This window comes from Macrotis lagotis, chromosome X, assembly GCF_037893015.1.
Source record: "Macrotis lagotis isolate mMagLag1 chromosome X, bilby.v1.9.chrom.fasta, whole genome shotgun sequence".
Classification (NCBI taxonomy): domain Eukaryota; kingdom Metazoa; phylum Chordata; class Mammalia; order Peramelemorphia; family Peramelidae; genus Macrotis; species Macrotis lagotis.
The window spans coordinates 195,348,983-195,363,147 of record NC_133666.1 but is presented as its reverse complement, the minus strand read 5'-3'; the positions used below and the strand labels follow the sequence as shown (position 1 = coordinate 195,363,147).

At 36.3% G+C, this 14,165-nt stretch overlaps 1 protein-coding gene across 1 annotated transcript in view; it reads left to right on the top strand.

Moving 5' to 3' along the window:
• Positions 1-14,165, top strand: part of LOC141499897 (uncharacterized) — a 140,998-nt gene that overhangs the window by 46,479 nt on the left and 80,354 nt on the right. Inside the window, exon 7 of the mRNA XM_074202683.1 lies at positions 4,932-5,110. Within this exon, the coding sequence (XP_074058784.1) occupies positions 4,932-5,110 (179 nt within the window). The remainder of the gene's footprint in view (positions 1-4,931; positions 5,111-14,165) is intronic.

The following is a 14,165-nucleotide window of genomic DNA, read 5'->3' as shown; positions in this document are numbered from 1 at the left end:
TTGTGGCATGTATGCATTTTGGGAGCTGGAGGAGGGTATTCATGTTATCCTCTATAATTTCCTGTTCTGTGATAGGCAGGTAATTCAACTTGTCCATGTTTCTATTTAATTAGAATAGAAGTGACTTTGTTATTTAATATTTCTAAAAACATATCCCCACCTCCACCTCTGTATAGAACTACTTCTGAATCAATCCAAGATGATGGATATTTTTTTTTATTCTGCAAGGACAAGAGAACAACAACCTAAATAATCTTTTTAACATATAATGGTTCTTCTTTTATTCTAAGATATCTGAACACATATCATGCTGTTCCAACATATATCTATTGGAGGTAGGAACCTTGATCTTTATGCTTGTTACGATATTTTTAGCTTTCTGACTATACTAATGAAAAAAATGTGAATATCTATAAAGTAATCAGTGAAAAAACCCTTTCTACATGCGAAACTAGACATAATTTGGACTTGTATAGTTATTTGGGGGTTTTTAAGATAGCAAATTCATTAATATGAAAAGTGACATTATTTTAGCTGATGTCTATAATAATGAACATTTCTATGGAATTTAATATCCAAGAATTTTCAGCTACAGTATAGTTCCATTATGAGAGAATTCGTTATTTCACCAGTTTGACTTAGCCATTGATTAAATCATTTTCCTCAAAATATGAAAACTATAGTCATTAAAAGTCTATATGGTTAACTGCTCTTCTTCAATATCATAGTGTTAAGAAATTTAACTATATTTTATTAATAAGTACTTATCAATAATTATAGCTTTATAAATGTCCTACATTTGATAGGAAGGGAAACAGAAATAGCATACTTTGAGATTTCATCAATTATTTACCCATTTTTGTTTGTTTCACTCTGTTTGGGTTTTTAATAACTAAAATAAGTCTATTTTTAGGAGGAAAAAGTTATGAAAACAGACAGGGTTCAATAAGATTGAATTAACCTGAAAGAATTTTGTGAGAACTTTAGTTAGGGAAAAATTCCTTTTTTGTGATGTCCTCTATTGAAAACAAGCAGACCAAGCATACATATAAACTCAGAAGGGAACTCTGTACTCTTGTTCTTGAAGACACTGAAAACATTGAGTCTGACACTCAGCCCTCAGGGAGAGTTGAAAATCTTGCACATTTCTTTGGCACCTAGGAGGGTGGCAGCGTCTGACAGTAGAGGTGCAACTTTGACACAGTTTAAAGATTGGTGGCATAATAAGAAGACAGTGATCCAAGGAGAAAGTGTGAATTAAAAAAAGAAATCATTTTTCTCTCTGCTGCAGCTGTAAATAACATTGCCAACAACTCCTTACTGCCAAACTCTGAGCTAAGGTGTTAGGGATGAAGGGTCTGCTTGATAGTTTTTATTTTTTTTTCTTCTTTTTAAAGGAATGTTACCAAAGATAAGCTGCTTGTTGTTTAACACACTGGTCCTCCAGCTTTTTTCATTTTATGGAAACAGACAACTTCCATGATTCCCCATATGTCTTATAGGAGCCCTGTGTCCAAAGAAAGTAAAACAAAACTCTGTCTTATTACAAAGAGATAACATCTTATTATCTTTTGTTCTTATTTCCTATATTTTTTGTTCATTAAATATAGAGGCTCAGAAATGGATAGGTAGGGAAATGATGTGATAATTCTATTTATGAGGGTGGAGAATAGAAGAAAAGAGTAGAAATAGGAAATGAGGGGAGGGGTACAGTGATGAAATAAAGGAGGAAGCAGTGATAATTGGGGGAGGAAATGGCTAATCACCAAACAATTGCTGGGAGTGAAGCAGTTGTCATCTTCATAGACCCCAAAATGTCAGCTATGCCATAACCCTAAATTTGAGAAACTTTCACGTGACATCAAGATGCATCAATGATATTAATGGTTTCTAGCTCTATTCCAAAAGAAGTTAGCTCATGGCTAGCCTTGATCGTCAGCTAAATGGGATCAAGTATTTTAGGAGTCCACATCTGGATTGTGTCAACAAGGAGAAAAATGACCTAAAGGGGCATCCTTTTATGGTAGCATATAAATATATTGGCAGATGTTTCAACTATGCATATTACTTCAGGACTACAATACTATTGGGACTGAGGTCCAAAGACAAAGATGTTTGTGACTTGACAGTCGATTTTAGGCATCTTTTTTAATTCCTCTGGTTGTATTTTTGACAAGAGCTTAAGGGCAATTCAAAATATTACAATGCATTCACACGGTGATGAAGAATTAGCTTGACATAGAGAGAGTTATTTAATTATGAAGGTGCTTTGCTTCCTGTCAAAGTTAAGTCTGTGTCAGCCTTTCTGGGACAAATCTTTATTTTCAGGGCCATGTAACTCAGCCAGGAGAGTTCCCTTGGGTTGGATGTTGTCATTTATATCAGACATCTCCTGAGTGACCCCCATTTCCATAGACAGTTCTTAACAGATCACTAATCTCAATGTCAGACATCACAGCAAAGTCGGTATTACCAAGGCCAAATGTCCCCTGTCAGGGTCATAGTCTCTCCCTCACAGAGGAATTGTAAATGAAGTCATACCCCATTTGTAGTCCCCAAAGCATTTCAGGGTTGATGTGTGCCTATGTGACATTTAGAAGATTTTTCCGAGGGTAGTCAGGAGTTAAGATTACAGTGTCAGCTTTATGTCTACCCTGGCAGGCACCACAGCAGCCTGTGAAATAATGACCTAATGTTAGCATTTGAGATAACAAAGACAGGCATACAGAAGCTATAAGCTTCTTGCCTGCCACAAGCCATAGTCATATACAGGGGAAAGAGGTGAAACTAGGAGCCACTTAGTGAATGCAGTGCTCAAAGGGGTGGGCCTGTAGGGACCAGGGGCAGCTGGGTCATGCATAACCCTACTAACAAAGTTAAATAAGCAGCAAGGGTAGGGGTTATCCCTTCTCATCCAAATCCCTGTTATATGTTCTGTCCCTTTTTTGGTTGTATGAGACTAATAATTGGGTTTGTTTTTGTTTTTTTGGTTTGGCTGAATTTTTTTTTTAAACTAAATCTGTAATTAGATGAGACAAAGATGTTAGCTGTAACTTTCCTTCTCTCCTTACTTTCTTTTTACTTACAGATTTAGTATTGGAAGGGCCCCTAAGAGATCATCTAATTCAAATACCCCCCTTTTTTTAGGTTTTTTGTAAGACATTAGAGTTAAGTGGCTTGCCCAAGGCCATACAGCTAGGTAATTATTAAGTGTCTGAGGTCAGATTTGAACTCAAGTATTCCTGACTCCAGGGCCAGTGCTCTATCTACTGTGCCACCTAGCTGCTCCCATCCACTGTGCCACCTAGCCACTCCCTCAAATCCCTTTCCCTTAATTTTATGGATCAGGAAACTGAAGCTTACAAAGAAAAGAAAAGCAATGACTTATCCTAGGTCACAAAACTGTAATTAGCCAAATGAGATTTGAACCCAGGTACTTTTACACCATATCTGGTATTCCTGCCTCAACAGTCTCATCCTTTAAATTTACATCAGACATTTACTAACAACCAGTAGATGCATGACTTGATATGAATTAGGAAATTTCCTTAAGGGAAGAAACTTAGAGCAAAAAGTCCATCAAATGGATAGAATAGATATAATGGAAATGCAATGAACTGGAGGAGTTTCTTTATTAATACAGACAACAGCTTCTTGCTACAACTGAAACTTAGTCAACAATGAATAAGAACATATTATATGAAAAGATTTCTATTTGGTGGTAGAGGAAATGCAAAGTCTAAAAAGAGTTTGATCTTTGCCTTCATAGAACTTACAAACAAGAAGAAGGATAAGATACAAACCAAGATAACTATAAAATAGAACACTGTTGTTATAAAAATGCCAGTTAAGAGTCACAAGAGATAGAGGGAGATCTGGCTTGGGAAGATCTGAGTCCAAACCCTGCCTGAGACATTGCTTTATGATCCTTGGCAAATCTATTGGCATATATTTGACTCAGTTTCCTAATCTTTAAAATGAAGAGATTAGTTTCAAGGGCTTCTAAAATCTTCCTAATTCTAATCTATAGTCCAATGAAAACAAAGCATCATCTTCTCTTACCTATTTTACCATCTACATCAAGAGGGGTAGGTTGCTATCTATAAGGAAAACTCCAGGAATCTTGGATAAGCTATAATCCCAATGTTTCTGGTTAATAATTGCATGCTTGTATTGCATGGTCCAATCTTCTACACTAAGTAATCTCAGTGAAGAATTATCAATTAAGACAACTGAGTACTGTGGTCAGAGGAGGTCTCTTTTGCTGGGGAAGCCAGTAATCTTATTATTTGAGAATGGCAGACAGGAGAAGAAAGAGCTCAGTGCTGATGTCTTTGTCCATTGGTGGAAGGAGGTACCTGGTAGGTTCCCCCACATATATTCATAGTTTGTTCTAGTTACTAGCTAAATCTATTCAATTTCATTGAACCCCACATCTGGATCATAGGAGCAAAGGGAAGTGACCTTGGGAAATTTTTGTGGCAGCCCATAAATAAATTGACATGAAAAGCAATGATGCATTGGGAAAAGAGCTCAGAGTAATCAAGTTAGAGTTCTGGGTAAGCCACCATTAATTGTATATTCCTAAACTTGTTGGGACTCAGTTTCCTCCTATAAAATGAGAAAGAATCATGGGGCGGCTAGGTGGCCCAGTGGATATAAAGCACTGGCCCTGGAGTCAGGAGTACCTGGGTTCAAATCCAGTCTCAGACACTTAATAATCACCTAGCTGTGTGGCCTTGGGCAAGCCACTTAACCCCATTTGCCCTGCAAAAAAAAAAAAAAAACCTAAAAAATGAGAAAGATTCAAACTGTACTCTTGGATTCCATGAAATAGAAAATATATATTTATTTCATGTTTTTCTGGAGACCATTCATCCGTCCAACTCCATGTCTTAGTCACTCAAACTGTCCCAATTATATTTCTTCAGGCCCAGATGTTCTGACCTTAGTGGTGGGATCAGACATCAGTCGCTGCCCCAACACACCCTGGCCTACCTGTCGTGGCTACCTACACAAAAGGACTCACTCAGGGTTCCTGAAGGGTTGGAGGAAGAGGTGGTTTGTACTGAAGCATGATGGTTATCTTCTCTACTACAAACAGAAAAAGGTAAGATCAATAGTGAATGGGTCAGGTTGGATCAGAAAGACAAAGCAAGAAATAAATATCAAGTCAAAATGCTATTTTGCAAGGTGACAAGCTCTGGTTCTTCAAGAGTAGTCTTACTAGACCCAACATAGTATATTAGATAGCTTATTGGATATGTAGTTGGAAAGATATGAGTTGAAATCCTACTTCTGATACTAGCTATGTATATGTATTAATTGAGGTTGGAACCAGCCTTGGAGTTCAAATCTGGTCTTAATCACTGGACAGTCATTGCTGTGTGACCTTGGGCAAGTCATTTAACTCTGCCTCGAATCCAGAGTCATCCTGATCCATATCTGCCCACTGGACCCAGATGGCTCTGGAAGAGAAAGTGATGCTGGTGACTTAACACAGCATCCCTTCACTCAAATCTAATTTATTTGCTTGTCATAGCATCACTTCCCTGATGGTCTTCTAAAACAAAGAATAAACATCTTCATTAATTACAAAATTGTCATTTTTTTTTCAATTTTCTTGATCATCATCTATTTCCAAATACTCTCTCCACTCTGGATTTTTCTTACTCAACTTTTTCCTTGTTCTTCTCATCTTTTGTCCAGTGTCCTAACTGCAGTTATTCCCCATGGATCTCTTAACTCTCTCTCTCTCTCTCTCTCTCTCTCTCTCTCTCTCTCTCTCTCTCTCTCCCACAACTCCAATTTCCTATTAGACATTTTGAACTTGATATCCCAAAGGCATCTTATTGTGAACTAGATCTAATATTCACTCTCAAAGGTAAAGTACATTAAGAAACTGTGGATCATAAAATGTAATTAAAAATACTGTACTCATTATGCACTAAAAGAACAGATTCTAAAGTTAAAATTATATAAAAATATGATGTCCCCCCTCTTCAGTTACCAAGCCAAATCTCAAGAAATTAAATTTACAGATATTTGGAAATGAGAGATTATCTGATTCAGTTTCCCCCAATGCTAAGTAAGCCTTTTATAACTCAAACCAAGTATCTAATCATCATCCCTAATCTTTTTAAAGAATCAATCCAGTACTTCCCTCTGGAGTCATAGTCTACTGTTTAAGGATTTATGTAAGACTGCTGCAGAAAGGAAAGCAAAGTCCCAGGAGATAGTAGATAGTAAGAAGAGGAAGAAAGTAGGAAAAAGCCTCTTTTTTTTCATATTCCCAATGCTTACCACAATGTCTGACAAATAGTAAGTACTTAATAGATGCTTACTGATGATAATGATGATAAAACTCTCCTAAATCTCTGGAGTCATGAGGATGGAATCCCACCTTCAACAGTACGCATGTAACTCAAACGCAGCATATCCAAACCGAACTCACTACTTTTCTGCCCAATCCATCCCTTTACAAATTCCTGTTTCTATTGAAAGGAATACCATTCTTCTAGATCCCAAGTTTATAACCTTGTTGCTTTACTTCCTCTCTCCTACCTTACTAATACAATAAGGTAAGAAATATTGGCATTTTAACCTCCACATCTCTTGCATTTGATCCCTTCTCTCAATTTATCACCTTAATCAGTACTTAGATTATTAAAAAGATCTCCTAATATCTTCTTCAAATTCCCTTACTCAATTCAGTCCTCTACATGACTGTCAGTTATTTTCCTTTTACAATGATTTGACCATGCCGTGCTCCAATTTGATGAATACCAGTGATTTATTCTTTTCTTTCCATGAGGAATATGGCTAAATGTACATGCTTTGAGGACAAAGCCAGTGTATTAGACAGGAAAATTGAGGTAGCTGTTGGCAATCACTTCCTGATTTAGATCATTCCCATATGAGTCTTTGGCTCCAATAATTCATCTATAATTAGGAAGAAAGAAACAAGCACTTATTAGTTGTCTAACATGTGTCAGGTACTGTGGTATTCAAGTATCATGTCATTTCATAATGAAGTGGATACTTACTCCTTTGAAACCATTTTTTTCTTCCCAATTAAAATGGAACCCTATCAACTTTGATATGGGCTTCAAATAGTCATGGAAGTTTGCCTTTCCAGAGTCCCTACCCCAGGACCATATTGTAGCATGTTAGATTGGGCAACTTTTTGACTACCTTGTATAGAATGAATGACTCAAGCCTGTCAGTCTACTTGTGTTTTCCTTGTCACCAGGATTTCTTATCAGGACTATATTCTCCAAGTAAAACTCCTGACAACAAATGTATCACATGTGAGAATTCTTGTTTTAACCCTTATAATCAGAGATCATAGCCAGATCCCAGCTCCTTTAATGGTCTCTGAGCTAGAACATGTATTATGTGAATTTCCCTGTCCCTTTTATCTTCTAAGACTTTAAAGCATAAACCAATGGGGAAATCCAGTTTTTCATTCAAATATCTTGGATCACAGCTCATAGTATCATCTTTTGTGAAATTTCATACATGCATATAAAATCACCACATGCCAATGTCAGTTTGTCTTTTGATTAGGATTCAAAGTCCCTAACATGGTGATTTGTGTGCATTAAAAATGATATTGATGCTATACCATCAAAACATCTTGATGATGGGCAGGTGTTATTTCTAGACTTTTTGATTCTAGCTAAGGTTAACACCTCCTTGAATAGACTGTTCTCAATGTTTTGTCCTTAATCAAAGTGGATATTAGTAAGGTAACCATGTGAAAAAATAATTCTTTTACAATATTTTGGGACCTATAAAAGATTTCTGATTTCTGGTTAAACATTTCTATGTATGCCAAGTAAAATGATTCATTATCGAAAGGATATTGCTAATGTTCTTCCTTATACCTTAATCTATATATACAAGCTCGAAGGGTTTATTGTCCAAGTGAGCAGTTTGTGTCTGTTGAATTTTCTTTCAAATACATAAAGCTTAAGTCTCACATTTCCTACATACTTTTGATGCCATACTAGACTATGAGAATCTAGTTTGTCTCATTTCTCTTTTGGCTCAGGTTTCCAAAGTAATAATGTAGAGCTTTTATGGCCATCAAGCCATAGATAGAATCAATTGCTTTTTTGTACCTTATATTGGGTCAGTTCTGTCCTGGTACATTTGATAACTTCAATTTTTACAACTCTCTCAATAGCCAGTTGTCCTCTCAATGAAACTTGAGTTCCTCAAGAATCACAATACATTTTTTGGCCCATATTACTTTTGATAGACTTTCATCATGCAGTTGCTTCTGCTGACAGTCATTCAAAGATAAATAGCATTAGAAGGATTACTCTAATACTATAAAATTTACATCTACTGATGGCATCTTTTCTTGTTGGAAGTCTCACATTCTTTCCTGCACTTTCATCTGTTGGTGCCTTTCTTTCTTTTCCTTCCCCCACCCTTTTAAAAGATTACATTTCTTTCCTCAACGGATATTATCATGACTTTATAGAATGGGACATATGAATCCTTTCAGTCTACCTTGATGAATGCTATAAAAAAAAATCATAATTGAATAATGCTACCATTCCAGGGTAGCAGCAACCAATTTGACACTTAGTGGAGTCTTAGTGGAGTCTGTGCAAACGTGAAACCAAGCACATACATATAGTCTTTAAAATTGTGATGCTCCTTTTCAAAGGCAAGAATTCAAATTTCCTGATAGCACAATTCTCACTGTCCATGATAGTAATGTAAAGAGCCTACTAATGGTTATCCCTTTCCTGATATGCAACTTTCATAGGTCCTCTACTCTACTGTCAGTCCATAATACAAAGATCTTGCTTGGATATGCAAAGGTCAGTGTTGGTGCATGCATGAGGCAAATGACAAAGACCTTGGAACCCTGCTCACATCTTTTGAACCAGTGATCTCTGATTGATACTAGGGCCCCTTTATGCTTACCATTTCTATTTCTTTTCAGTCATAAATGAAATCATTGAGTAGTTGCCAAATCCCAGAATAATTTTAATTTAAAGGTCTTCAAATATGAACAGACGACAATCACTTCTACCTTTTGGGAATAGGATCTCACTTGCTCCAGAGACTCTATATAACCCCTATACTTGTCAGAGGCTCTGAAGAACTGATACTTATCAATTTAACTTCAGCCCAACATTTTCTCCCTAAGCTAACATTTCCAGTAGTCTTTCCTTATGCTCTTAAAAATTTAAAAAACATTGTTAATGCTTTTTAAAATTTTTACAACACTGTCCTCAGGTTCTACCTAGCATCTTTCCAAATATGAAGAGGTTTTCACATATATATAATATATATTACATATACATATATATATATGTATGTATATATGTAATACCTCCAAGTGATATAATGAACTTTTTCTATGAGCTATTAGAAAATGATACCTTAAAAATTCATCTGCAAACATATTCAAACTGGTAAACTGGTAACTCTATGCCTCTGTAAAAGACAGTACCATGTAGCAGATAGAGAGCTGACCTTAAAGCTAGGAAGACCTGGTTCAAGTCTTGACTCTGGTATGTATTATTTATTCCACTCTGGATTAAATGACTTCATTTAATCTCTGGAGGTCATTAAAAACAACTCTCTTGTTTTTGTCATTTCAGTTGTGTCTGACTCTTCATGATTCCATTTGAGATTTTCTTGGCAAAGCTACTGAAGTAGTTTGCCATGTTCTTCTTCAGATTATTTTATAGATGATAAAACTGAATTGGGTAAAGTTACTTGCCCAGATACTTAAGTGTCTGAGGTCACATTTGAACTCTGGTCTTCCTGACTCTAGACCCAAACTCTAACCACTGCACCACCTGTTTGGTTTTTGTTGTTGCTGAGCCATTTTTCAGTCATGTCTAACTCTTTGTTAGTTATTTGGGGTTTTCTTGGCAAAGATACTGGAATGGCTTATCATTTTCTTTTCCAGCTCATTTTATAGATGAGAAACTGAAGGAAACAGAGTTGTTTCTCTCCAGAATCTTAGAGTCACACAGCTTGCTACCATCTAAGACCAAATTTAAATTGAGGAAAAAGAATCTTCCTAAATCAGAGTATGGCAATCTCATCTATGATGACATCTCACTGTCATTCTGTACCACCTAAAAAAAATTAGTTACTCCTAAAAAATTCTTTAAGACTATAATTTTTAGAGAAAATTCCCCCTTGCATTACTAGAGGGAGTATCCTTACCCTAATAGTTCTTTATGCCAGTGAAATCACAGGTCCAACATCTGTCCTATTTTTTACTCTGGGGATTTAACTGGACTGCACAAGTCCAACTCTAACTACTTACTGAATAAATAATCTTTAACATCTTGCAATTATGTCATAGTGTCCTGATTTTTTGTTCAAAGTTTAAACAATCCACACACATCCAAATATTCCCATATTTTTTTGCTTCCACTGCTATGATCAAAGATAAGATCTACAATGATGACAATTGAGCACAGTAATTGTAGTCACTTCTTGAAGTTCTCCATCACAGATTTTTTTCCAAGATTGATTTTGAAATGGTCAGGGGGTCACTGGGGTGAATTGTACATGTTGTTGTTTAGACATAGCCCATATCCCATTCATGACATGGAAACAATGTTTGTTTATTGAAGATGAACTTCTATATATCTATCCCTGAAGAAGAGGGTCATCTGAAAGTTTCTACCACCTCCTGACTCAATATTCTTATAAACTTTTATGGAAATTATTTGTCTAGGTATTGAACTACTCTGACAGTACTTTGAACAGACTGAAGTTTCTCCCAGTCAATGACCCTTCACAGGTATTTACCAGTTCTGTATATATCAAGGCTATGGTGCTTCTATCATTATTATTGATGCGCATGCCTTTACTATAGAACTCCAGACTCATTCTTATATAATAGGATGAAATAAGGGTATTAAGGGAGTTATTTGACTGAAGGAAAAAACTAGTTATTTCCTCTCTCTTACTCCCATATTTATATTGTGCAGGTAGAGGCACTTTTTCTAAATTCCTCCCTTCAGGCAATACACGGACTGTCTTTCCTCTTAGTCACCTTTCTTATAGAGAGAGAGATGGCTATTTAGGCTATTAGTGGCAGCAGCAGAGAAGATAATAGATGGAAATTGCCTGTGAAGAATGCCTCAGCAAGGAACGTTCTCTTACTTCTCTACTTATACTTATCAAAACTTCTCCCTCTGGAAGAACATGGCTGCTAAGGTTGTATCTAGGTATAGTCAAGATTAATTTCATCTTTCCTTGTTTAAAGGAAGAATCAAAATATAAATCAATACAGTATATGATTTGTTAGGAGTCCCCAGCTGGTGTTTCTTGGAATGACAATTTCCTCCTCTCTCTGTGCAACTGACCATAGCCTCCCATTTAGCTGACTTTGAGTAAATAAAAAATTACTTCAAGGCCAACAGTGCTTAATTTAACTTCAGCTTTATCTTAATCCTAGCTTGTAGACACAGGGTAGATAGAAATGCATTAAACTTTAAAACAAAAGGGAGAGATTTGTGGATCAGTAGATAACAACAAAACAATTGGTGGGAGTAAGAACTTATCCAAAATGATATTCTCTCATGTCTTTTTCTTTTCTGTTTCTCAGATTTCAGTCATCACTTGGGTTGAAGTCATTTGGCATGGAGGGTATGGCATTAGTTGTCTTCATGGTGGAGGCAATAGCAAGAAGTACTCAGTGTATTTACATATTTATTGCCTATCAAGAGATTTTTCACTTTCCCCTCCAGCAGAATAAAGTACTACAAACTTTTCCTTAGGCGGTCCCAGTCCTGGCACTGAATTGGGGAAGCTAGCATCCTTAGCATCATAAGACATCATCTCCAGTGAACTGTCACCCAACCATGAGCAGTTCTTCTCCACTACAGAGACATGCATACACTATAGAAGAATATACATTAAGTGTTATTCTTTAAATGAAGGGTGCTGCTGTCCAACATGATAGGATGTGTTCCATCTTCATTAACATACTGTTATCTTTGCACAAACTCTTCTGAGTTCAGATAGAAATAATCCAGGAAACCATAATGAAGCAGAGATTAAGTTCTTAGAATCTGGTATCCCCTTCATTCCAAGACCCATCTTCATTGCTATTGTCTTTCAGCTCAGCTACTAACTGAGCACTAAATAGCTCTCTTGAGAATACCCAGCATACATATGACCCTCTTGCCTAGCATTACTGCAATAATATAACTTGAACTACTCTGATAATACTGTTTTTACAGTGGGGGTGCATTAACCTCTGTCCCAAGTCTTTACATTTACAGGAAAAGCTTAACACATTGTTCTATTTCATGGCTAAATTGTCCAAGTTTCTTTAATGTGAATTTGTTGTTCAAATTAGCGTCTCCTTTGATTTCAATGGTCCATACGTGAGTTGTCCTAGTCAGGTAAGAGTAGTCTTGTCATTTTCTAACCTCTCTGTGTCCGCTATTTTCACCTCTATCTTCTTAAAGAGATATATTAACTCTAGATAAATGAGAGACTTTCCTTGTTACTCTCCTAACCACAGACACACCTAGATATACATTGATTCATTAAATATCAAACTTTTCTTTACTTAGTTCAATCTGACATTCTCTTTCTACACCATTGTTATTTCTCCTTTAATTGATACTATTTGGATCTGCCTTTCCAAACCTAAAACAAATGCAGAAGTCTTTTCTCTTCCTGGTCACAGGTGTTGTTCTGGGCTGGTCCTGGCTCAGATAAGGTCTTTGTTGATTTATGTTCAATACTGAACAAAATGAGACTTTCAAGGGTTAGCCAATAAATAGGAATTTACTTGACTCATAGCAGGAGAATAATATTCCACAAGGATTAGACATTGAAGAGACTCTTAAATTGACTCAGGTGAACAAAGCTTCCTTGTCTCTAGGGTATCTAACATCTGCTAGCAAAGTAGAGAAGCATCTCTAGAGTCTCCTTATGGCTATTCTGTCTAGAAAGTGATGTCAATAGTCTGAGCCTTCAGTACCCTTAGCTTATGAAATGCCAAGAATTGTTTTGATATCTTTAAGTATAGTAATTAGCTCTAACCTCACTCTCCTAGGACAAGGATTATTATTTCTCCACCCCAAAACTCCTTAGGGACTAGGGCCATCTTTACTTCTATTGACTTAATCTTCCATTCTATGGTGATTCCCCCATCCACTGTTAGCACCCTAGTTCTAATTAACCAATTAATATCAGTTTTTATAAAGAGATAATTACTTCAAAGATGTGGCAAGAACAGAGGTAGAAACATTCCTCCAACCCCCTCACCCCAACTCCAGCACTGTGGAGACTTGTTCTCCACTTAGCCTCTGAGCTAATATAATGTAGGCTCCTAAAGATGGCTTTACTAGCTAGTTCCCCATTGTTTAAAGTGCACATGAAAGCAGGAGATGGAGAATGTGTTCCCACCACAAATGTTCTGTATATGCTCTGTATCCCCAAGTTGTCCATAAAACTTCAGTGAACACTTTGAGTACAGGGACTTCATTTTCATGGCAAATATAAGGTCAAAAGCAGGTCCCTTGGGGATATCCATTAGCCTCCTATACTTACTAACATCAGTCTCCTTTTACTTTACTTTTGGATCAGAACACAATGCAATCCTCTAAAAGAACCACAAATTTCCATATTATTGAGGAATAATGTGTAATATTATAATAATATTCAATAAAAACAATAGGTACAAGTCTATTCTACATGATCAGAATGCTAGCATAGGAAGAAATCTCACAGGCTACACTTTTTGATCTATACCCTCTTATTTTAAGATGAGGAAATTGAGGCCCATGGAGGATAAGTGACTTGCCCAAAGTCACATAAATAATTGGCCTGGAGGCAGAATCTGAATCAAGATCATTTAATTCTAAAAATCAGTATTCTTTCTACATTTCCTCTCTTGCCATAAAATGGCTTCTTGATGAGTAAGATATAAACTGACTATGTATGATGTCTCTGGAGGATAAGATACCAAAGATAATGTTACCACTGAATCATTAACTGCTGAGGGAGATATTGAACGTTCCTACCCTGCTTTTCATTCTTAGTAAATATTTAACAAAGAAGTTTTTTTTTTTACTTTTTCAATATTTCCTAGTCAACAATGGTAGATTTAATAACTAGTATCTAAGTAGAGTCATTAACAGTTATTTCTTTGG